General features: G+C 46.3%; 1 protein-coding gene across 1 annotated transcript in view; it reads left to right on the top strand.

Moving 5' to 3' along the window:
• The window catches only part of slc25a26 (solute carrier family 25 member 26), a 69,697-nt gene that overhangs the window by 28,630 nt on the left and 14,736 nt on the right, over positions 1-26,331 (top strand). The window contains exons 6-7 of the mRNA XM_029774958.1: positions 19,796-19,840; positions 24,686-24,755. Coding sequence (XP_029630818.1) covers positions 19,796-19,840; positions 24,686-24,755 — 115 coding nt within the window. The remainder of the gene's footprint in view (positions 1-19,795; positions 19,841-24,685; positions 24,756-26,331) is intronic.

Here is a 26,331-nt window from a genome sequence, read left to right as displayed (position 1 = left end):
TCAGACGGGCATGTATATGTATTCTTGAGCAGGGGGACCTTGCGGGCGCTGCAGGATTTCAGTCCTTCACAGCGTAGTGTGTTACCAGTTGTTTTCTTGGTGACAATGGTCCCAGCTGCCTTGAGATCATTGACAAGATCCTCCCGTGTAGTTCTGGGCTGATTCCTCATCGTTTTCATGATCATTGCACCCCCACGAGGTGAGATCTTGCATGGAGCCCCAGGCCGAGGGATATTGACAGTTCTTTTGTGTTTCTTCCATTTGTGAATAATTGCACCAAATGTTGTCACCTTCTCACCAAGCTGCTTGACGATGGTCTTGTAGCCCATTCCAGCCTTGTGTAGGTCTACAATCTTGTCCCTGACATCCTTGGATAGCTCTTTGGTCTTGGCCATGGTGGAGAGTTTGGAATCTGATTGATTGATTGCTTCTGTGGACAGGTGTCTTTTTTACAGGTAACAAGCTGCGGTTAGGAGCACTCCCTTTAAGAGTGTGCTCCTAATCTCAGCTCATTACCTGTATAAAAGACACCTGGGAGCCAGAAATCTTTCTCATTGAGAGGGGGTCAAATACTTATTTCCCTCATTAAAATGCAAATCAATTTATACAATTTTTCACATGCGTTTCTCTGGATATTTTTGTTGTTATTCTGTCTCTCACTGTTCAAATAAACCTGCCGTTAAAATTATAGACTGATCCTTTCTTTATCAGTGGGCAAACATACAAAATCAGCAGGGGATCAAATACTTTTTTCCCCCACTGTATGTAGCTGCAGTTTGGAGTATTGATTCTTCATCCTTTGAAACTACATACATGATTTCAGCATAATCTGAGATGGATAGTGTCAATCCTCTTGTGCTTTTTGAGGTTGAACTACCTTCACCTTCATAACCACTCACTCACTTTGTAACCTCCGACCCTCAGATTCTCCCTCAGCCCTCTAACCTACTACCTTGCCTGCTCTCTTTGTCTCCAGGCCTTCAATCCCCCCCCTCCCCCCCACCTTGCCCTTATCCAGCCCCGGCTCCATGCACCCCCAACCATTCATCCTCACCTCCATGCAGCCCCAGCCCTGTAGCTCCACCCATGCCATCAGTCGGCCGTAGATCTCTTCCCTAGCTGTCAGCACCTAATTGGTTGACCCAGAGGGCATCGTGTGTCATACCACAGGATAATTCATTGACTCCCTCTGACATCATCAGCGATGGCAGTGGATACATGCATAGAAAACTCCTCCATTTAGAGTGAGCACACTATTGTTACTAGTGTTCTGGTGTTGTACCACTCTTAAAGAACAACAGCACAATAGCTAAATTACACCGACCAGGCAAAGAGCCACACAACATCAAAGGGAATCACGTCTCTCATGTCGATGGAATTGCTCTCTTGAATGTTTGCCAGCCTGCTGCTTCCAGCTCCGCTTCCTCTCTCTCCCCTTGGCCAGAGCTCAGAACAAGTCTTCATTGGTTGGGAATATTATTGCCCTCCAACTCCACCAACACTTGTTGATCTGATGGGAAGCCGGGCCAGCTGGTCTGTAATTGGCTGGTTGGAGCACGGTGTGCTGGAGCGCTAGCCCTTGTTTGGCTTGTTGGAACACACACTCTGCGGTGTTGGGTCGTGGCATTCAAATCTGTCTGGTAGAATTCTTTAGCAAGTGGATTAACACTTGTGCTGGGCTACGTCTGTACAGAACCAGAGGGGAAGGGAGGACTGGGTGATTTAAAACCCACTGAGCACTCCTTAGTTAACCCCCTATACTGAGCACTCCTTAGTTAACCCCCTATACTGAGCACTCCTTAGTTAACCCCCTATACTGAGCACTCCTTAGTTGACCCCCTATACTGAGCACTCCTTAGTTAACCCCCTATACTGAGCACTCCTTAGTAAACCCCCTATACTGAGCACTCCTTAGTTAACCCCCTATACTGAGCACTCCTTAGTTAACCCCCTATACTGAGCACTCCTTAGTTAACCCCCTATACTGAGCACTCCTTAGTTAACCCCCTATACTGAGCACTCCTTAGTTAACCCCCTATACTGAGCACTCCTCAGTTAACCCCCTATACTGAGCACTCCTCAGTTAACCCCCTATACTGAGCACTCCTCAGTTAACCCCCTATACTGAGCACTCCTCAGTTAACCCCCTATACTGAGCACTCCTCAGTTAACCCCCTATACTGAGCACTCCTCAGTTAACCCCCTATACTGAGCACTCCTCAGTTAACCCCCTATACTGAGCACTCCTCAGTTAGCCCCCGACACAGAGCACTCCTCAGTTAGCCCCCGACACAGAGCACTCCTCAGTTAGCCCCCGACACAGAGCACTCCTCAGTTAGCCCCCGACACAGAGCACTCCTCAGTTAGCCCCCGACACAGAGCACTCCTCAGTTAGCCCCCGACACAGAGCACTCCTCAGTTAGCCCCCGACACAGAGCACTCCTCAGTTAGCCCCCGACACAGAGCACTCCTCAGTTAGCCCCCGACACAGAGCACTCCTCAGTTAGCCCCCGACACAGAGCACTCCTCAGTTAGCCCCCGACACAGAGCACTCCTCAGTTAGCCCCCGACACAGAGCACTCCTCAGTTAGCCCCCGACACAGAGCACTCCTCAGTTAGCCCCCGACACAGAGCACTCCTCAGTTAGCCCCCGACACAGAGCACTCCTCAGTTAGCCCCCCGACACAGAGCACTCCTCAGTTAGCCCCCGACACAGAGCACTCCTCAGTTAGCCCCCGACACAGAGCACCCTCAGTTAGCCCCCGACACAGAGCACTCCTCAGTTAGCCCCCGACACAGAGCACTCCTCAGTTAGCCCCCGACACAGAGCACTCCTCAGTTAGCCCCCGACACAGAGCACTCCTCAGTAAACCCTCGACACAGAGCACTCCTGGTGTGAAGTGCACCAGTCCCTCCTGCAGCACATCACCCCCACAACATGATGCTGCCACCCCCATCCTTCACGGTTGGGATGGTGTTCTTCGGCTTGCAAGCCTCCCCCTTTTTCCTTCAAACATAACGATGGTCATTATGGGCAAACAGTTCTATTTTTGTTTCATCAGACCAGAGGACATATGTCCAAAAAGTACGATCTTTGTCCCCATGTGCAGTTGCAAACCGTAGTCTGGCTTTTTTTATAGCGGTTTTGGAGCAGAGGCTTCTTCCTTGCTGAGCGGCCTTTCAGGTTATGTCGATATAGGACTTGTTTTACTGTGGATATAGATACTTTTGTACCTGTTTCCTCCAGCATCTTCACAAGGTCCTTTGCTGTTGTTCTGGGATTGATTCGCACCAAAGTACGTTCATCTCTAGGAGACAGAACGCATCTCCTTCCTGAGCGGTATGACGGCTGCGTGGTCCCATGGTGTTTATACTTGTGTACTATTGTTTGTACAGATGAACGTGGTACCTTCAGGCGTTTGGAAATTGCTCCCATGGATGAACCAGACTTGTGGAGGTCTCCAATTGTTTTCTGAGGTCTTGGCTGATTTCTTTTGATTTTCCCATGATGTCAAGCAAAGAGGCACTGAGTTTGAAGGTAGGCCTTGAAATACATCCACAGGTACACCGCCAATTGACTCAAATGATGTCAATTAGCCTATCAGAAGCTTCTAAAGCTATGACATCATTTTCTGGAATTTTCCAAGCTGTTTAAAGGCACAGTCAACTTAGTGTATGTAAACTTCTGACATACTGGAATTGTGATACAGTGAAATAATCTGTCTGTAAACAATTGTTGGAGAAATTACTTGTGTCATGCACACAGTAGATGTCCTAACCGACTTGCCAAAACTATAGTTTGTTAACAAGAAATTTGTAGAATGGTTGAAAAACGAGTTTTAATGACTCCAACCTAAGTGTATGTAAACTTCCGACTTCAACTGTATATTTAGGCAGGGAGTCCCATTGAGACCAAGGTTTCTTTTTCAAAGGAGCTCTGCATGACAAGACCAACATAAACCTCAGTAAATTTGACAACAGAAAGAGAGAGAGAGAGAGTGTGTGGTGTGGCTGGTGGCCAGTGGATCCAGTGTGCAGTCTGGCTGCATTAGCAGGTAATAAATGTGGACTTAAGCTCTGGGCCGCTCTCTCTCTCTCTCCCCCTCCTTTGTCCCTACCTCATATGGGTCGTCACATGGCCCATGGTGCTCTGCTCTCTCTTCCTGCTCATTCAGACCATGCTGATGGCTAAACCATCTGAGTCCCATCTGCTTCATGTTGCGCCCCAAGGCCTCCCTCCCCAACCCTGCTCTATAATCCCACCAATATGGCCGCTGTCTGTCTACCAGGCTTTCCCTCCCCAGCTCCAGCCCCGCTCTAAACCCCCTAACCACCCATAATATGGCCGCCATCTGTCTCCCAGGCCCTCCATCCCCAGCTCCAGCCCGCTCTATAACCCCTTCAATATGGCCACTGTCTGTCTCCTCTGTCTGCTCTCTGGATAGCAAAAACACCTCTGTCCGCTACATAGGAAATGGCTCTCACTTCCATGTACCTTTTTGAAGTTCTGCCCTAACCTCTTCCCAGGAAGTGAAGAACCTCATAGCCTTCTGTCTTGCAGACTATAGTCTACCTTTGATTCCCTGTCTCTCCTCCTTGAAATGTCACAGGTTTCCTTACTCGTCTACCAGGTCCTTTCCTCATCTATCCATCCTGAGGAGCACAGCTGTCCCCATTCTGCTGGAGATTTGATCTCTCCCCCTCTCTTTCTTGCCTCCTGGAACTGGGGTTACTGACTTCTCCTTTCTTTCTGATTGTGAGAGCTCCTAAACCAGCCCCTGTCAGGCCCTTAGGCCTGCAGTGTAGTCCCTGCTCCAGTGCTGCTCAGAACAGAGGGAGAAACAGAGGGAGACAAAGAGGTAGACGACTAGACAGGCTTGGGGGTCGGAATGGTGCAGGAAAAGGCTTAGTGGTGCAGGTGGGCAGCATTTAAAACGTGTAAAAGACAGAGTGCTCCAGCAGCACCAGTCCAGCTGTGTCTGAGCCCAGAGGTGTGTCTCTGTCTGTCTGGATCTGATTGAGGGAATAGAGGAAAAGGCTCACGCGTCATTGGAAAAGTCTGATCAATGTCTGATCTAATAGACTGGAACCGCCAGTCCGTAAGAATGGAAAAGACGTTGAGTGAAGACAACAGAATCAAATAAAAATAGTTTTCCTACCCATTTGTCTACTCTTAGCTACTGTAGTTAGTGCTGGCTGTTAGGGTACAGTAGTAGATCAAATCAAATGTATTTATAAAGCCCTTCTTACATCAGCTGATATCTCAAAGTGCTGTACAGAAACCCAGCCTAAAACCCCAAACAGCAAGCAATGCAGGTGTAGAAGCACGGTGGCTAGAAAAAACTCCCGAGAAAGGCCAGAACCTAGGAAAAAAACCTAGAGAGTAACCAGGCTGTGAGGGGTGGAGATTATAACAGCACATGGCCAAGATGTTCAAATGTTCATAGATGACCAGCAGGGTAAAATAATAATAATAATCACAGTGGTTGTCAAGGGTGTAACAGGTCAGCAACTCAGGAGTAAATTTCAGTTGGCTTTTCATAGCCGATCATTCAGAGTATCTCTCCTGCTGTCTCTAGAGAGTTGAAAACAGCAGGTCTGGGACAGGTAGCACATCCGGTGAACATGTCAGGGTTCCATAGCCGCAGGCAGTACAGTTGAAACTGGAGCAGCAGCACGGCCAGGTGGACTGGGGACAGCAAGTAGTCATCAGGCCAGGTAGTCCTGAGGCATGGTCCTAGGGCTCAGATCCTCCAAGAGAGAGAAAGAGAGAATTAGAGAGAGCATACTTAAATTCACACAGGGCACCGGATAAGACAGGAGAAATACTCCAGATATAACAGACTGACCCTAGCCCCCCGACACAAACTACTGCAGCATAAATACTGGAGGCTGAGACAGGAGGGGTCGGGAGACACTGTGGCCCCATCCGACGATACCCCCGGACAGGGCCAAACAGACAGGATATAATCCCACCCACTTTTCCAAAGCACAGCCCCCACACCACTAGAGCGATATCTTCAACCACCAACTTACCATCCTGAGACAAGGCCGAGTATAGCCCAAAAAGATCTCCGCCACGGCACAACTCAAGGGGGGGCGCCAACCCAGACAGGAAAATCCGTCAGTGACTGAACCCACTCAAGTGACGCACACCTCCTAGTGACGGCATGGAAGAGCACCAGTAAGCCAGTGACTCAGCCCCTGTAATAGGGTTAAAGGCAGAGAATCCCAGTGGTGAGAGGGGAACCGGCTAGGCAGAGACAGCAAGGGCGGTTCGTTGCTCCAGTGCCTTTCCGTTCACCTTCACACTCCTGGGCCAGACTACACTCTCAATCATAGGACCTACTGAAGAGATGAGTCTTGAATAAAGACTTAAAGGTTCAGACCGAGTCTGCGTCTCTCACAAGGGTAGGCAGACCATTCCATAAAAATGTAGCTCTATAGGAGAAAGCCCTGCCTCCAGCTGTTTGCTTAGAAATTCTAGGGACAGTAAGGAGGCCTGCGTCTTGTGACCGTAGTGTACGTGTAGGTATGTACGGCAGGACCAAATCAGAGAGATAGGTAGGAGCAAGCCCATGTAATGCTTTGTAGGTTAGCAGTAAACCCTTCAAATCAGCCCTTGCCTTAACAGGAAGCCAGTGTAGAGAGGCTAGCACTGGAGTAATATGATCCAATTTTGGGGTTCTAGTCAGGATTCTAGCAGCCGTATTTAGCACTAACTGAAGTTTATTTAGTGCTTTATCCTGGTAGCCGGAAAGTAGAGCATTACAGTAGTCCAACCTAGAAGTAACAAAAGCATGGAGGAATTTTTGTCTCATTTTTGAACAGAAAGTTTCTGATTTTTGCAATGTTACGTAGATGGAAAAAGGCTGTCCTTGAAACAGTCTTGATATGTTCGTCAAAAGAGAGATCAGGGTCCAGAGTAACTCCGAGGTCCTTCACAGTTTTATTTGAGACGACTGTACAACCATCAAGATTAATTGTCAGATTCAACAGAAGATTTCTTTGTTTCTTGGGACCTAGAACAAGCATCTCTGTTTTGTCCGAGTTTAAATGTAGAAAATTTGCAGCCATCCACTTCCTTATGTCTGAAACACAGGCTTCCAGCGAGGGCAAATTTGGGGCTTCACCATGTTTCATCGAAATGTACAGCTGTGTGTCATCCGCATAGCAGTGAAAGTTAACATTATGTTTTCAAATGACATAGCCAAGAGGTAAAATATATAGTGAAAACAATAGTGGTCCTAAATCGGAACCTTGAGGAACACCGAAATTTACACACAATAGGACAAACCATCCACAGAGACAAACTGATATCTTTCCGACAGATAAGATCTAAACCAGGCCAGAACTTGTCTGTGTAGACCAATTTGGGTTTCCAATCTCTCCAAAAGAATGTGGTGATCGATGGTATCAAAAGCAGCACTAAGGTCTAGGTAGGAGCACAAGGACAGATGCAGAGCCTTGGTCTGACGCCATTAAAAGGTAATTTACCACCTTCACAAGTGCAGTCTCAGTGCTATGATGGGGTCTAAAACCAGACTGAAGCGTTTCGTATATATTGTTTGTCTTCAGGAAGGCAGTGAGTTGCTGCGCAACAGCTTTTTCAAAAACAATTGAGAGGAATGGGAGATTTGATATAGGCCGATTTTTAAAAAATATATTTTCTGGGTCAAGGTTTGGCTTTTTCAAGAGAGGCTTTATTACTGCCACTTTTATTGAGTTTGGTACACATCCGGTGGATAGAGAGCCGTTTATTATGTTCAACATAGGAGGGCCAAGCACAGGAAGCAGCTCTTTCAGTAGTTGGAATAGGGTCCAGTATGCAGCTTGAAGGTTTAGAGGCCATGATTATTTTCATAATTGTGTCAAGAGATATAGTACTAAAACACTTTAGTGTCTCCCTTGATCCTAGGTCCTGGCAGAGTTGTGCAGACTCAGGACACCTGAGCTTTGGAAGAATACGCAGATTTAAAGAGGAGTCCGTAATTTGCTTTCTAATTATCATTATCTTTTCCTCAAAGAAGTTCATGACTTTTTCACTGCTGAAGTGAAAGCCATCCTCTCTTGGGGAATGCAGCTTTTTAGTTAGCTTTGCGACAGTATCAAAATAAATGTTGGATTATTTTCCTCAATTAAGTTGGAAAAATAGGATAATCGAGCTGCAGTGAGGGCTCTTCGATACTGCACGGTACTGTCTTTCCAAGCTAGTCGGAAGACTTCCAGTTTGGTGGGGCGCATTTCCGTTCCAATTTTCTGGAAGCTTGCTTCAGAGCTTGGGTAATTTCTGTATACCAGGGAGCTAGTTTCTTATGACAAATGTTTTTTGTTTTCAGGGGTGCGACTGCATCTAGGGTTTTGTGCAAGGTTAAATTGAGTTCCTCAGTTAGGTGGCTAACTGATTTTTGTACTGTGACGTCCTTTGGTAGGCAGAGGGAGTCCAGAAGGGCATCTAGGAATATTTGGGTTGTCCGAGAATTAATAGCACGACTTTTGATGATCCTTGGTTGGGGTCTGAGCAGATTATTTGTTGCGATTGCAAACGTAATAAAATGGTGGTCCGATAGTCCAAGATTATGAGGAAAAACATTAAGATCCACAACATTTATTCCACGGGACAAAACTAGTTCCAGAATATGACTGTGGCAGTTAGTAGGTCCAGAGACATGTTGGACAAAACCCACTGAGTCGATGATGGCTCCGAAAGCCTTTTGGAGTGGGTCTGTGGACTTTTCCATGTGAATATTAAAGTCACCAAAAATTAGAATATTATCTGCTATGACTACAAGGTCCGATAGAAATTCAGGGAACTCAGTGAGGAATGCTGTATATGGCCCAGAAGGCCTGTAAACAGTAGCTATAAAAAGTGATTGAGTAGGCTGAATAGATTTCATGACTAGAAGCTCAAAAGACGAAAACGTCGTTTTTCTTTTGGTAAATTGAAATTTGCTATCATAAATGTTAGCAACGCCTCCGCCTTTATGGGATGCGCGGGGGATATGGTCATTAGTGTAACCAGGAGGTGAGGCCTCATTTAACACAGTAAATTAATCAGGCTTAAGCCATGTTTCAGTCAGGCCAATCACATCAAGGTTATGATCAGTGATTAGTTTATTGACTATAACTGCCTTGGAAGTGAGGGATCTAACATTAAGTAGTCCTATTTTGAGATGTGAGGTATCACAATCTCTTTCAATAATGTCAGGAATGGAGGAGGTCTTTATTCCAGTGAGATTGCTAAGCCAAACACTGCCATGTTTAGTTTTGCCCAACCTAGGTCGAGGCACAGACACGTCCCAATGGGGATAGCTGAGCTGACTACACTGACTGTGCTAGTGGCAGACTCCACTAAGCTGGCAGGCTGGCTAACAGCCTGCTGCCTGGCCTGCACCCTATCTCATTGTGGAGCTAGGGGAGTTAGAGCCCTGTCTATGTTTGTAGATAAGATGAGAGCACCCCTCCAGCTTAGATGGAGTCGTCACTCCTCAACAAGCCAGGCTTGGTCCTGTTTGTGGGTGATCCCAGAAATAGGGCCAATTATCTACAAATTCTATCTTTTGGGAGGGGCAGAAAACAGTTTTCAACCAGCGATTGAGTTGTGAGACTGCTGTAGAGCTCATCACTCCCCCTAACTGGGAGGGGGCCAGAGACAAGTTCTCGATGCCGACACATCTTTGTAGCTGATTTACACGCTGAAGCTATGTTGCGCTTGGTGACCTCTGACTATTTCATCCTAACATCGTTGGTGCCGACGTGGATAACAGTATCCCTGTACTCTCTACACTTGCCAGTTTTAGCTTTAGCCAGCACCATCTTCAGATTAGCCTTAACGTCGGTAGCCCTGCCCCCTTGTAAACAGTGTATGATCGCTGGATGATTCGTTTTAAGTCTAATACTGCAGGTAATGGAGTCGCCAATGACTAGGGTTTTCAATTTGTCAGAGCTAATGGTGGGAGGCTTCGGCGTCTCAGACCCCGTAACGGGAGGAGTAGAGACCAGAGAAGGCTCGGCCTCTGACTCCGACCCGCTGCTTAATGGGGAGAACTGGTTGAAAGTTTCTGTCGGCTGAATGAGCAACACCGGTTGAGCATTCCTACAGCATTTCCCTCCAGAAGCCATGAGAAAGTTGTCCGGCTGCAGGGACCGTGCGATGGAATTTATTCTACTATCTGTACTTACTGGTGGCACAGACGCTGTTTCATCCTTTCCTACACTGAAATTACCCTAGCCTAACGATTGCATCTGAAGCTGCGGCGATCGTTCTCCTGTATATTATGAGTACAGCAATTAGAAGGCATCATGTTAATGTTACTACTTAGCTTCAGCTGTGGGAGGTCCTGACGAACCATGTCCAGATAAAGCGTCTGGAGTGAAAAAGTTGAATGAAAAAAAGTCGAGCGAGGGGAAAAACAAAAAATATAAACGGTAATTAAAAAGTAAAATCCGTAAAGGTGTCAGGTAGCAAAGTAAGGTTAGCAACAAAAACGCACAGCAGCACATAAACAAGTCTACAAGTTGTGACCGGAAATAACGTGTAGACAGGGATATTTAAATTCACCACCTTTTCACTGTCTCACTATCCACATGCTTGTCATCAGTATGCAGGGCTGAAGCCTGACCTATTAAAGTCATTTGCCAGATTGCAGCCAACTGCAAGCCCTCCAATCAGACTCAATGTATTTTGACATGTTTTTCCTGCCGTCGAGTGAGTGGCTAAGGGCCTGTGATGGCCTGAAGCATCTCTGAATACTAATGCAGTTAAGAGTACACACACACCCTCTAAATGACTGTCGCCCTGTCGCACTCACCCATGTCATCATGAAGTGCTTCGAGAGGCTGGTCTTTACCCACATCAAGGCATGGTACACTGCACCCACTCCGATTTGCCTTCCACTCAAACAGATCCACGGAAGATGCCATTTCCATCGCTACTCACACGGCCCTAACACATCTGGACAAGAGGAACATCTATACTTTGCCTTCGGGAAAGTATTCAGACCCCTTGACTTTTTCCACATTTTGTTATGTTACAGCTTAATTTTAAAATTTAATATATTATGAGAAAAAAAACAAATCTACATACAATACCATAACGACAAAGCCAAAACAGGTTTAGATTTTTTTTGTGTTAAAATAAACTGATATCATATTTACATAAGTATTCAGACCCTTTACTCAGTACTTTGTTGAAGCACCTTTGGCAGCGATTACAGCCTCAAGTCTTATTGGATATAATGCTACAAGCTTGGCACACCTGTATTTGGGGAGTTTCTCCCATTCTTCTCTGCAGATCCTCTCAAGCTCTATCAGGTTGGATGGGGAGCGTTGCTTCAGATCTCTCCAGAGATGTTTGATCGGGTTCAAGTCCGGGCTCTGGCTGGGCCAATCAAGGACATTCAAAGACTTGTACAGAAGCCACTCTGCTTTGTCTTGGCTGTGTGCTTAGGGTCATTGTCCTGTTGGAAGCTGAACCTTCGCCCCAGTCTGAGGTCCTGAGTGCTCTGGAGCAGGTTTTCATCACCGTTCATCTTTGCCTCGATCTTGACTAGTCTCCCAGTCCCTGCCGCTGAAAAACATCCCCACAGCATGATGCTGCCACCACCATTCTTCAACGTAGGGATGGTGCCAGGTTTCCTCCAGATGTGACACTTGGCATTCAGACCAAAGAGTTGAATCTTGGTTTCATCAGACCAGAGAATCTTGTTTCTCATGGTCTGAGAGTCTTTAGGTGCCTTTTGGCAAACTCCAAGCGGGCTGTCATGTGCCTTTTTACTGAGGAGTGGCTTCTGTCTGACCACTCTACCATAAAGGCCTGATTGGTGGAGTGCTGCAGAGATGGTTGTCCTTCTGGAAGGTTCTCCCATCTCCACAGTAGATCTCTAAAGCTATGTCAGAGTGACCTTCAGGTTCTTGGTCACCTCCCTGACCAAGGCCCTTGTCCCCCGATTGCTTAGTTTGGCCAGGCGGCCAGCTCTAGGAAGAGTCTTGGTGGTTCCAAACTTCTTCCATTTAAGAATGATGGAGGTCACTGTTTTTGTGGACCTTCAATTCTGCAGAAATGTTTTGGTACTCTTCCCCAGATCTGTGCCTCGACACAATCCTGTCTCGGAGCTCTATAGACAATTCCTTCGACCTCATGGCTTGTTTTTTGCTCTGACATGCACTGTCAACTGTGGGACCTTATATAGACAGGTGTGTGCCTTTCCAAATCATGTCCAATCAATTGAATTTACCACAGGTGGACTCCAATCAAGTTGTAGAAACATCTCAAGGATGATCAATGGAAACAGGATGGACTTGAGCTCAATTTCGAAGTCTCATAGCAAAGAGGCTGAATACTTAACCTCTCTAGGGCAGGTGGCACCAAATCGTCCCACCTACGTAACAGCCAGTTGAATCCTGTGGCGCGATTTTCAAATACCTTAGAAATGCTATTACTTCAATTTCTCAAACATATGACTATTTTACAGCTATTTAAAGACAAGACTCTCGTTAATCTAACCACACTGTCCGATTTCAAAAAGGCTTTACAACGAAAGCAAAACATTAGATTATGTCAGCAGAGTACCCAGCCAGAAATAATCAGACACCCATTTTTCAAGCTAGCATATAATGTCACAAAAACCCAGAAGACAGCTAAATACAGCACTAACCTTTGATGATCTTCATCAGATGACACACCTAGGACATTCCCAGGACTCCCAGGACTTCTACTTCAATAACAAATGTTGGTTTGGTCCAAAATAATCCATAGTTATGTTCCAACAGCGCCGTTTTGTTCGTGCGTTCAGGACACTATCCGAATGGTAAATAAGGGTCATGCGCACGGCGCATTTCGTGACAAAAGATTTCTAAATATTTCATTACCGTACTTCGAAGCATGTCAACCGCTGTTTAAAATACATTTTTATGCCATTTTTCTCGTAAAAAAGTGATAATATTCCGACCGGGAATCTGCAATTAGGTAAACAGCCGAAAGAAAATATATCACTGGGTCGACTCGGGCACGCGCCTAATTCCTTTGTCCTCTGATCGGCCACTTGGCAAACGCGATAATGTGTTTCAGCCTGGGGCTGCCTCGACATCGTTCAGCTTTTTCCCGGGCTCTGAGAACCTATGGGAGCCGTAGGAAGTGTCACGTTACAGCTAAGATCCTGACTCTTCAATAAACAGAGGCAAGAACAACAACACCTTGTCAGACAGGCCACTTCCTGCATGAAATCTTCTCAGGCTTTTGCCTGCCATATGAGTTCTGTTATACTCACAGACACCATTCAAACAGTTTTAGAAACTTTAGGGTGTTTTCTATCCAAAGCCAATAATTATATGCATATTCTAGTTACTGGGCAGGAGTAGTAACCAGATTAAATCGGGTACGTTTTTTATCCGGCCGTGTAAATACTGCCCCCTAGCCCTAACAGGTTTAAGGTATTTCTGGGTTTTTTTCATATACATTTCTAAAATTCTGTTTTCGTTTTCTCATTATGGGGTATTGTGTGTAGTAGATTACTGAGGATATTTATTTGTATTTAATACATTTTAGAATAAGCCTGTAACGTAACAAAATGCGGAAAAAGTCAAGGGGTCTGAATCATTTTGAAGGCACTGTATATACAAAAGTATGTGGACACCCCTTCAAATTAGTGGGTTCAGCTATTTCAGCCACACCCATTACTGACAGGTGTATAAAATCAAGCACACAGCCATTCAATCTCCATAGACGAACATTGGCAGTAGAATGGCCTTACTGAAGAGATCAGTGACTTTCAATGTGGCACCGTCATAGGATGCTACCTTTCTAACAAGTCAGTTCATCAAATTTCTGCCCTGCTAGAGCTGCCCCGGTCAACTGTCAGTGCTGTTATTGTGAAGTGGCAAGGTCTAGGAGCAACAACGGCTCAGGCGCGAAGTAGCAGGCCACACAAGCTCACAGAACAGATCCTCCGGGTGCTGAAGCGGATAGCGTTTAAAAATCATCTGTCATCATCAGCTGATCAGCTACATCAGCTGATGTAAGAAGGGCTATATAAATAAATTTGATTTGATTTGATCTGTCCTCAGCAGCAACACTCACTATGGAGTTCCAAACTGCCTCTGGAAGCAACGTCAGTACAATAACTGTTCATCGGGAGCTTCATGAAAGGGGTTTCCATGGCCAGCAGCTGTACACAAGCCTAAAATCACCATGTGCAATGCCAAGCATCGGCTGGAGTGGTGTAAAGTTTGTCGCTGTTGGACTCTGGAGCAGTGGAAACGCATTCTCTGGAGTGATGAATAACGATTCACCATCTGGCAGTCCTTCGGACGAATCTGGGTTTGGCGGAAGCCAGGAGAACATACCTACCCCAATGCATAGTGACAACTGTAAAGTTTGGTGGAGCAGGAATAATGGTCTAGGGCTGTTTTTCATGGTTCGGGCTAGGCCCCTTAGTTCCAGTGAAGGGAAATCTTAACACTTCAGTATACAATGACATTCTAGACGATTCTGTGCTTCCAATTTTGTGGCAACAGTTTGGGAGGGGCCTTTCCTGTTTCTGCATGACAATGCCCTCGTGCACAAAGCGAGGTCCATACAGAAATGGTTTGTCGAGATCAGTATGGAAGAACTTGACTGGCCTGCACAAAGCCCTGACCTCAACTCCATCGAACACCTTTGGGATGAATTGAAACGCCGACTGCGAGCCACCCAACATCAGTGCCCAGCCTCACTAATGCGTTGTGGTTGAATGGAAGCCAATCCACACAGCAATGTTCCAACATCTAGTGGAATCCTTCCCAGAAGAGTAGAGGCTGTTATAGCAGCAAAGGTGGGACCAACTCCATATTAATGCCCATGATTTTGGAAGGAGATGTTCGATCAGCAGGTGTCCACATACTTTTGGTAATGTAGTGTATGTGAGAATGCAATTCATTGACATTTCAGCGTTCAACACTATTGTTCCCTCCAAGCTCAAAGCCCTGGGTTTGGACACTACCCTTCAACTAGATCCTGGACTTGATGACAGGCAGACCACAGGCTGTGAGGATTGGCAACCACACCTCCATACTGACTCTTAACACAGGGGCCCCCAGGGGTGTGTCCTCAGCCGTCTGCTGTACTCCCTGTTTACCCATGAATACAAGGCTTTGCACGACACCAACTCCATCATCAAGTTTGCTGACGACACCACGGTTGTAGGCCTGATAACCAACAGGGAGGAGGTAAGTGAACTGGTGTGTGGTGCCAGGACAACAACCTTTCCCTCAACGGCAGCAAAACAAAGGAGTTGGTTGTTGACTTTAGGAAGCAGAGGAGGGAACACACCGCGATCTGTATCAACGGGACTGCAGTAGAGCGAGTTAACAGTTTTGAGTTTCTCTGTCCACATCACAGATGACTTGACATGACTAATAACACCACCACTCTTGTCAAGAAGGCGCACAGCTCCTCTACTTCCTAAGACGTCTGAAGAAATGAGGCATTCCACCCCGCGTCCTCTCCAAGTAGTACTACTGCACCATCGAGAGTGTCTTGACCAATTGCATCACTGCCTGGTACGGAATTTCTCCATCCACGACCTCAAAGCCCTGGGGCTGTGTTCCCATCCAGGACATCTACTTGAAACGATGCCTGAGGAAGTCCCGCAGCATCATCAAGGACTCTACACACCCCAGCCACGAGCTGTTCACTCACTTACCGTCGGGCAGACTGATAGCAACAGGCTCAGAGACAGTTTCTATCTACAACCCATGAGACTCCTGAACACTTAAACTGGACTGACCACCAGCACTGACTTAACACACACACACACACACACATATTCATACTACACACATCACAACTGCTGCTACCAAAATCAAATCATTTTTACTATTGCTAATACTTCTCAATTCAAACACTTGCCCCCCAATCCCCCCTTCCCCAAAACACATACGTTTCTGTATTATACTTATGTTAAAATGTATTATTCTATTCTACTGAGCCATTTACTTTATGTTCGTATTCTTATCTTTTATTATTTCTTATTGTTGAGAATAAACATGCAAGTAAGCATTTTGTTGGAAGGTGAATACCATGTGAATACCATGTGTATCCTGTACATAAGACTTGAAAACACACACCAGCACATCAGCATGGCCATGTGACTGACTGTGACACCCCATCTTCTATCCAGTGTAATCCTGTCAGGCTGAAGGACCTGGGAGCAGAGGCTGACTCTGAGCTGTCATGCAGTGGAATGATGGTGTGGTTGAGAGAGATCCCCCATTCTGGTGTCACTCGCATTAAGGGAATGGAGACATGCTACGCTTTCCTAAAACAGACATGAATATGTCTGATCTCTCAATTCTCTCTCCTTCTGTCGTTCTGGTCTTTAGACCACAAACCACAATAATGTGTTCATGTTTTTTGTTTTAGTAACACTACTCTTACTGTGACTCAGCGGCTTTGTTCTCCTATGGCTCTTGTTGCATGTCATTATGACACCTGTGTACTTAACCAAACAGGGGAAGATAACCTTCAATCTGTTTCACTAGATCCAACAGACACCTGCCTTCCCTGCAGCCTCTCTGTTCCACCAACACAGCGTCTTTTTAAATCTACGAGGTGTTCGGTTCGCCGCACTGTCTCCTGTCGATACTCCCATTCGTCTTCTGCCCGTCTCCCTATTTGACGTGTTGAATTAGCTCATGGCTGGGTAGCCTATTTGTTTAAATGACTTGTTTTATGTGTTGGTGAGGGCAGCGTGGTGTGCCAGGCCTACTCAACGCTGCCCTTTTCTCCAGTCTGTTCCTCAGTGGTTTTATTGGGCCTGGCCGTGTGGTGTTGTGTTATCATGCAGAGCCAGAGTAGTGACACGCGCTGGGGCCTTCTGACCCAGCCTGGTCCCTCTCTAGTCCTCCCTGGCCCGACCTGGCCCGACCCAGCCCCCTGGCCTCAAAGGCAGGCAGGCTTTACAGAGCTGAACACCGTGCTCTCTCTCTGCTGGGCCGTTATAAGAGGCGGGGGCCGGGGCTGGGGTCCGAGGGGCAGAGTAAGCACAGGAGGTATCCGCCTTTTATACGTGCTGGCGTGCCTCTCCCTGCATGTGCCGGGCAGATTTGTGGCAGGGCCCTCTGAACTCTGGGAATATTAATATGGCTGCGCTGCCTGGAGGGGACAGGGCTCATTGCAACAGTCTGAGAGAAAGGGAGGGAGGAAAATAACTACTCGTTCTTTCTCAATCTCGCTCTCTCATTCTCACTTTCTTGGGTTAAAGTACTCACCTACACAGCTCTTCAATGGTCTCCCGAGTGGCGCAGCGGTCTATGGCACTGCATCTCAGTGCTAGAGGCGTCACTACAGACCCTGGTTTGATTCCAGGCTGTATCACAACCAGCCGTGATTGGGAGTCCCATAGGGTGCCGCATTATTGGCCCGGTGTCGTTAGGCTGTCAATGTAAATACGAATTTGTTCTTAACTGACTTGCCTAGTTAAATAAAGGTTAAATAAAAAGTACGATGGCATCACGAGTTATGACTGTCTTATGAGCTATCTCCGTTGAGTCAGTCACCTGCTCTGCCACCCACATCAGTTAAAGGGATACTTCAGGATTTTGGCATCTACTTCCCCAGAGACAGATGAACTGGTGGATACTATTTTTATGTCTGTGTGTAGTTTGAAGGAAGTTGCTAACTATCGGCATCGCAATTGCTAACTAGCGTTAGCGCAATGCCTGGAAGTCTATGGGTAACTGCTCATTACGCTAATGCTGGTTAGCATTGGCTCGCTAAGCTACCTCTAACTTCCTTCAAACTGGACCCTGAGACATACAAATGGTATCCACGAGTTCATCTGACTCTGTAGAAGTAGATAAAGGGCCTCATTGCCAAAATCCCGAAGTATCATTTTAACTTCACCCCGTCTCAATCATTGGATTTACCTATCATCCCACGTCTGCCCCTGTATCAGTGTTAGTTGGATACACCCACACACACAAACACTCCCTCTCTCCCAGGAGTGTGTCAGGAGTGTGTGAACAGTCTTCCTCAGCCCTCCCAGCATAAATGGCTTATCAATATAAATCTGACCATATGCGGCTTTCAGGCACTCCATCATTGCCAGATGGATTGACACACACAGACACACTGCCAGAGGTGTAAAATGTGTGCATAAATCAGTGTTGCAGTCTAGTTGCAGTCTGGAAAGGTTGAATTCATCTCAACCTTAATAGAAGACAGGTGTCTGTTATAGTGATCCTCTCCACTGAAACCAATGCTCTCTTCTTGCCATGAAGCTCACAGCACAGCTTGGGTAAGTACAGTATGTTCCTTATAACAAATATGTCTGCCAAGCTGAGAGACAAACAAAGATGGAGAGAGAAAAGCTCTATCCAGAAGTAGCCTATAAAGAGCTCTATCCAGAAGTAGCCTATAAAGAGCTCTATCCAGAAGTAGCCTATAAAGATCTCTATCCAGAAGTAGCCTATAAAGAGCTCTATCCAGAAGTAGCCTATAAAGAGCTCTATCCAGAAGTAGCCTATAAAGAGCTCTATCCAGAAGTAGCCTTTAAAGAGCTCTATCCAGAAGTAGCCTTTAAAGAGCTCTATCCAGAAGTAGCCTATAAAGAGCTCTATCCAGAAGTAGCCTATAAAGATCTCTATCCAGAAGTAGCCTATAAAGATCTCTATCCAGAAGTAGCCTTTAAAGAGCTCTATCCAGAAGTAGCCTATAAAGAGCTCTATCCAGAAGTAGCCTATAAAGAGCTCTCTCCAGAAGTAGCCTATAAAGAGCTCTCTCCAGAAGTAGCCTTTAAAGATCTCTATCCAGAAGTAGCCTATAAAGAGCTCTGTTGGAGTGAAGTGAACATGACATCCAGAGAAGCAGCAGCAGTGTGAGGACTGGAGGAGGGACTAGAGGAGGGTTAGGCTGATGTATGTATGTCCAGACCCAGACTGATACACTATTAAATTAGGATGAGTTTGTCTTGGTAGTACTGTCCAATTGAGCTTCAGAGACATTAATAAATGCTGCTGCTGTTGGTAGGATCAACGGGGGTAACAGTTTGTGTGTGCGTGTGTCCGCTCTCTGTCCAGCAGGCAGTGACATTGATTTCCTCTCCCTGTAACTTCCTGTGTGAGCTGATAGATAGTTTCCAGTGGCAGCCCTCTGTCTCAGTGCCAGACTATTTTGATCCCCATCTCTCCTTATTTCATCCCTCCATCCCTGTGCTCCAGACCACAGCCCTCTAATTTATTAATCATCACCACTGATCTCAGAGGGTGTGTGTGTGTGTGTGTGTGTGTGTGTGAAATATGAGGGGTAGAAGAAGAAGGAATTAGAGGGGGAGAGAAACGGAAGGAGAGAGAACCAGGCCCTGGCTTTAAGTATACACTTTCTCCACATCCATCTCACTAGCTTCATATCTGCATCTCTTCACCCCTCCATCTCACCACGGTCCAGATCCAAGAGATCCCGTCCGTGTGGACGTCATGCAGCTTAGCTCAGGAGAGAGAGAGCACTAGCATGGCTCTGCTGTGAAATAAGGATACTCATGACATCATTCACTTTTCCAACATGTTATGTAATGGATTGCGGTATGAGAATCGTTGTGACCTTTGACCATGTAAAGCCATGGTGAAGTCACAATTCCAAAAGGAAATACTCATTTGGTCGTGTACTAAGTACCGAGTCTTATTGTCCTTATCAAGGTGTTTGATAGAGGCTTTTGGTTTGACATTTTATTTTCTTCATATTTAGTTGTTATAAATATGATGTATTGATTGATAATGACATGCTATATATGTTTATCACATTTCAGTTTTCTATTTTCAGATCCCATTCTCTCTGGTCCAGTTTCCACTGTGGGAGTATTTAAAGGTATGGATCCTCCTCTGTCTCTCTGTGCTGTAATGTGTCCCTGTAATGATGGTGCCGTAAAGTCGTAATAGGATGCTTATGTTCTGACACATTTACAGTGGAGTCGGCCCTACTTGGCCATATCTCCTCGGCAGTAGAGGTTGGGAAATTACAGCCTCGTTTAATGGGTCACCACGGCTACCATCAAATGGAGCTGCAATTAGTCATCATCTCCTAGCATGGTCAACTCTCTCTCTGTTCCTCTCTCTCTCTCTCTCTCTCTCTCTGTTCCTCTCTCTCTCTCTCTCTCTCTCTCTCTCTCTCTCTCTCTCTCTCTCTCTCTCTCTCTGTTCCTCTCTCTCTCCTTCTCCATTGTCTGGTCTTGGACACATAAAAGCAGTTTTTCTTTGAAAGCGTTTGTGAGAGTGACATCATGTCTGCGGGGGCGCAGGCAGCAGAACATTCCATTAACGTTAGGCCCAAACGGGCAATGCAGCGTGGACCGACCAGGAGGGGACCACACAGCTGTGCGGGAGCGGGGGACGGAACTGCACCCCCCCCACCCCCTGCTGCAGAGTAAGACGTGTCATTCACAAGCCCCTCTGTCACAATCTCAAAGGCCTTCACTCCAGGCTATCTGCATACAGCCATTAGGAAAAGGTTTAACTGGACAGGCCAGCTCTGGAATCTGGCCCCTCTCCCCAAACTCCGCTCTCCCCTCCACTCTCTTGTCCCCTCTGCCCATCTACCCTTCTATCCTATCTCCTCTCTAACCTCTCCTCTCGCCTACCGGTCTGTATGAATTGTAGTCTCTCCTGGAGATCCCTGGCCTGAAAACCATAAAGTGTAGCGGGGACAATAGAGTGAAACTCAAGCTTCACTTAAAAAAGTAAAACTAATAGCTAGCTAATGGTTAAATGTATTTTTTGGCTGTTTGGAGAGCCAGGAGACTGGTTAATGTGTGTTAATGTGTATGTCTGTGTGCGCCTGCCGTCTGTGTGTGGCATTATCACCCTGAGCTCCACATCTGCTCCGGGGTAGAAATGTGCTGCGTTACGGCTTTTTATTTCTGTTTCATACGGAGCCAGCAGCACAGCTGGCAGCAGACACACAGAGCTCCTCATATGTCACCCAACCAGTACAGACCAACAGAGACCTCCCTCGTCCCATTAACATGCTATGGCATCAATCTATACTAAGAAATGTAGCTACACGCAACTCAAACATTCATGCTAATATCTCACTGACATCAATGCATGATTTTATGTTAAACTTGCACACACACTTTACAAGTTAGGATTTAGCCCCCTATGTCAATCGAATTCACACATGAGCCAGAGCAATCAGCAAACCAACACTACGTACCTTATAACCACCAGATCCACTAAAACATCCCCAACACACACTGTCTTCCTCCCATAGCCACCAAACCAACAGAGCTTCTTACAAACATGTCCATCACCACATAAGTCTACACCACACACACACACACACACACACACACACACACACACACACACACACACACACACACACACACACACACAGTAGAAGGAGGATGAGGTAGGTCTATTTTGACCAGGCAGATTTCCCTCTTATTAGTCATTCAGGAGGGAGAAGTGGAGAGGCTTCCCACCATGCAGGCCTTTGATGTGGAAACAAAGTCTCCCTTTCAATCTGCAACCTAATGGAATAAATATGACACATCCTCACCCTGCACTGTACCAGAGACAGCTCTCCCTGCTCTCCCAAATCTACGTGTGTGTTTACATTTGAGCGCGTGTGCGTGTGTATACACGTGTGCGTGCGTGCGTGTGCGTGTTAGAGAGTATGTATGCTAGACATGAAGTTAGCAGGAAGGTTTATAAACTCAGCAAAAAAAGAAACGTCCTCACTGTCAACTGCGTTTATTTTCAGCAAACTTAACGTGTAAATATTTGTATGAACATAACAAGATTCAACAACTGAGACATAAACTGAACAAGTTCCACACACGTGATTAACATAAATGGAGTAATGTGTCCCTGAACAACGTGGTGGTTGTTCAGGGACACAAAATCAAAAGTAACAGTCAGTATCTGGTGTGGCCACCAGCTGCATTAAGTACTGCAGTGCATCTCCTCCTCATGGACTCCACCAGATTTGCCAGTTCTTGCTGTGAGATGTTACCCCATTCTTCCACCAAGGCACCTGCAAGTTCCCGGACATTTCTGGGGGCAATGGCCCTAGCCCTCACCCTCTGATCCAACAGGTCCCAGACGTGCTCAATGGGATTGAGAACCGGGCTCTTCGCTGGCCATGGCAAAACACTGACATTCCTGTCTTGCAGGAAATCACGCACAGAACGAGCAGTATGGCTGGCGGCATTGTCATGCTGGAGGGTCATGTCAGGATGAGCCTGCAGGAAGGGTACCACATGAGGGAGGAGGATGTCTTCCCTGTAACGCACAGCGTTGAGATTGCTTGCAATGACAACAAGCTCAGTCTGATGATGCTGTGACACACCGCCCCAGACCATGATGGACCCGCCACCTCCAAATCGATCCTGCTCCATGGTACAGGCCTCGGTGTAACGCTCATTCTTTCGACAATAAACGCGAATCCGACCATCACCCCTGGTGAGACAAAACCGCGACTCATCAGTGAAGAGCACTTTTGCCAGTCCTGTCTGGTCCAGCGACGGTGGGTTTGTGCCCATAGGCAACGTTGTTGCCGGTGATGTCTGGTGAGGACCTGCCTTACAGCAGGCCTACAAGCCCTCAGTCCAGCCTATTGCGGACAGTCTGAGCACTGATGGAGGGATTGTGTGTTCCTGGTGTAACTCGGGCTGTTGTTGTTGCCATCCTGTCCCGCAGGTGTGATGTTCGGATGTACCGATCCTGTGCAGGTGTTGTTACACGTGGTCTGCCACTGCGAGGACGATCAGCTGTCCATCCTGTCTCCCTGCATCGCTGTCTTAGGCGTCTCACAGTACAGACATTGCAATTTATTGCCCTGGCCATATCTGCGGTCCTCCTGCCTCCTTGCAGCATGCCTAAGGCACGTTCACGCAGATGAGCAGGGACCCTGGGCATCTTTGTTTTTGTGTTTTTCAGAGTCAGTAGAAAGGCCTCTCTAGTGTCCTAAGTTACATCCCTGGTGCATGTTCATTAATTACTTAAGCATGGGAAACAATGTTTAAACCCTTTACAATGAAGATCTGTGAAGTTATTTGGATTTTTACAAATTATCTTTGAAAGACAGGGTCCTGAAAAAGGGGAGTTTCTTTTTTTGCTGAGTTTATTTGTAATTATTCCATGCTGTTCCTCAATTGCCTGCCCCTTAAAGAAATCATCCCTGCTTCATCTATTCTATGACAACCAAACTGTTACAATGTGTTTTCAAGAAGTACCAGCAATTAGCAGTCAGCCTTGGGCCGAACCTGCAGCCCAACTACATCCAGAACTCTACACCAGAATCCAACACAACCAAACAGCATTCAGACCTGCCATGCTCACCAATGTTGCGGAGAGAGGGAAAGGATGGCATGATGGGTGTTTTATAGCAGCAGCTAGGAAACCCCAAACAAGACAAGTATAGGTTGTGTAATTAGCTAGCGGTGAGGTATTGTGTAATTAGTTGGGGTCCAGTCCAACCTGTTTTATATGACGTTAGCCCAGATAGTGCCTTCTGTCACAATATTTGAACATCAACACAGAAATATGGAACACAGAGGCCTAAACTGATCCAACATCATAAGCTCCATGGTGAATAGAACTCCATAAGCTCCATGGTGAATAGAACTCCATAAGCTCCATGGTGAATAGAACTCCATAAGCTCCATGGTGAATAGAACTCCATAAGCTCCATGGTGAATAGAACTCCATAAGCTCCATGGTGAATATAACTCCATAAGCTCCATGGTGAATAGAACTCCATAAGCTCCATGGTGAATAGAACTCCATAAGCTCCATGGGGAATAGAACTCCATAAGCTCCATGGGGAATATAACTCCATAAGCTCCATGGGGAATATAACTCCATAAGCTCCATGGTGAATATAACTCCATAAGCTCCATGGTGAATAGAACTCCATAAGCTCCATGGTGAATAGAACTCCATAAGCTCCATGGTGAATAGAACTCCATAAGCTCCATGGTGAATAGAACTCCATAAGCTCCATGGTGAATAGAACTCCATAAGCTCCATGGTGAATAGAACTCCATAAGCTCCATGGTGAATAGAACTCCATAAGCTCCATGGTGAATATAACTCCATAAGCTCCATGGTGAATAGAACTCCATAAGCTCCATGGTGAATAGAACTCCATAAGCTCCATGGTGAATAGAACTCCATAAGCTCCATGGTGAATATTGAACAAATGTTGTTTCTTCCACATTTGACAAGATAGTATAGACTGCAGACAGCTCTCTTCAGCTGGGTCCATTCTGTTCCCTCTTCACTTGGATGAGACCTAACCCCCATGAACATGTTCAAATAACAGAGCTTAGCTTCTCTTCTCTACTGACAGAGTGAGTCAATTAGTTCACATATGAGTACAGCATAACTTTATCAGCCAGGGCTCTTCTGCTGAGCAGAGGAGTTTTGGGGACCTTTACTGCACTTTTTTCTTGTCTTTCCCTTTCCCCTTCCCCCTCTCTTTCTGTCCCGTAATGTGCTTGGGAAAAGAGCGAATGACATCATTCAGGAGATGGCAAGGGGAACACAGAAATAGCCGTGCAGTTTGGTTCCCAGCCCCAGGCCGATTCCGATGAGGTTTGGGATGTGTTTTTAATGCGTCTGATAACTCGAATAACCACCCCCTCTTCTCCCTCTTTCTCGCTATCTCTCTTCCTCTCTTTCTCTCTCTCTCTCTCTCTCCTCTCAGACTCAGTGGTCATGGAGGCAAGGTCACACTCTCTACTCTTGGCAGGCTGCAGTGTGCGGAGCTTTTGCAGGTGCAGAGGATTATATGCTGCTTTGGGAAAGGCAGAGAGGGAGGGATGGAGAGGAGGTTGGATGGTAGAGGGCCAGGAATATAGAAAGTTTAACCAAGCCACATTCCTGAAGAATTCTACACCGGTTGCCTCAGTTGGCACAGTGTATTTTACCTGCGTCACAGGCCTAGAAAGACAGGAGACCGTTGAAAAAAAGAGAAAGCACTTTTGATTGATGGAATGTTTTTGCTGTAGATAGAGGTAAAGTTATTGGTCGATTGACTCACTCTGTCAGTAAGTGCTGCACACATAGAGGGCCAGGTTTCAGTGTTGTGCCTCAGCACAGATGAGCATCAGGGGAATGGAAGAAAGGAGGAGAAGAGAGGGGAGTCCAGGAGGGGGGAGAAGGGCCCGCCCTCGGCACTGGGGCCCATGCAGCTGTCTGACATCCTGAGCAATGAGGCCTGAAGCGGTCTCAGGCAGAGAGAGAGAGAAACCGAGAGGGAGGGGGAACAAAATAGTGAGGAAGAGAGGGGTGGAGAGTGTAAGAGAGTACATGAGTAACAGAGAATGAGAGATGGATACAGAGACAAAGAGAGAGAGAGACTAAGAGAGAAAGAGAGACAGTTGGGCCATAACTCTTTAGTCTGTATGACAGGCCAGACAAAAAGCAGATTTGTAGGAGCTGAGGGCTGGGGCTGAGGACACTGCACCCTGAGGACCATAGACATGGCCACAAGCCACCCCACCTGGAGCAAACACACACTGGGGAAGAGAGGGGGGTGGAAGTGCAGTTGGAGGGGGAGAGGAGAGAGAAGAAAGATGGGGGGGTGTAGTAGAGGGAGAGAAATTGAGAGGTGAGGAGTAGAGATGGAATAAGAGAGAAGGAGGTAGAAGATGGGGGGAGGAGAGAGAAAGCCAGGATGACAGAGGGGGAGACGGTGTAATCTCTGAGTCTGAGTTTAGTTGATTTCCCCACACAACAGAGGACCAAGAGGGATGCTCAGGTTTCACTCGACTTCCCCACATCATGCCTTATAAAGTATGTGTGATCCAGTCAGCATAGGAAATACTCACACTTCATATATTCCTCTACTTGTGTCGGAGGCTAAGAGACACATAATGACACTGTCTCTTATCTTCTATGAACCGCCTGTTGAATCCACATTTCATTGCCAGACCACTAAATTGGATTACTTAAATTACTGATTTTACTTCATTGACTGATTTTACTTCATTGACTGATTTTACTTAAATGACTGATTTTACTTAATTGACTGTTTTTTTTTTATTTAACCTTGCTTGTCATGTCGATCACATCATGTGATTTTACACCAGTTCTAGATCCCAAACCCAGCTTATTATATTTGCATGGATACCAAATGCTTTGAGGGACACCCAAGTATCGTAGAATCCAGTATGTTTTATCGACACGGCGTCTACAGTATACTTGGTGAGGGTTGGGAAAATGAAGTCAGAGAAGTCAGCGACATCAGAACAGTGCTTAAAACAATGGTAAAAGTCCCAAAGAATATAGAGATGGTTATTGGAAACCTCTTATAACATTTAAATGTATAACAGTTACATGGCCAAGCAT

Source organism: Salmo trutta, chromosome 14 (genome assembly GCF_901001165.1).
Source record: "Salmo trutta chromosome 14, fSalTru1.1, whole genome shotgun sequence".
Taxonomy (NCBI): Eukaryota; Metazoa; Chordata; class Actinopteri; order Salmoniformes; family Salmonidae; genus Salmo; species Salmo trutta.
The sequence above is the reverse complement of the archived record's forward strand: the minus strand, read 5'-3'. Positions and strand labels throughout refer to the sequence as shown.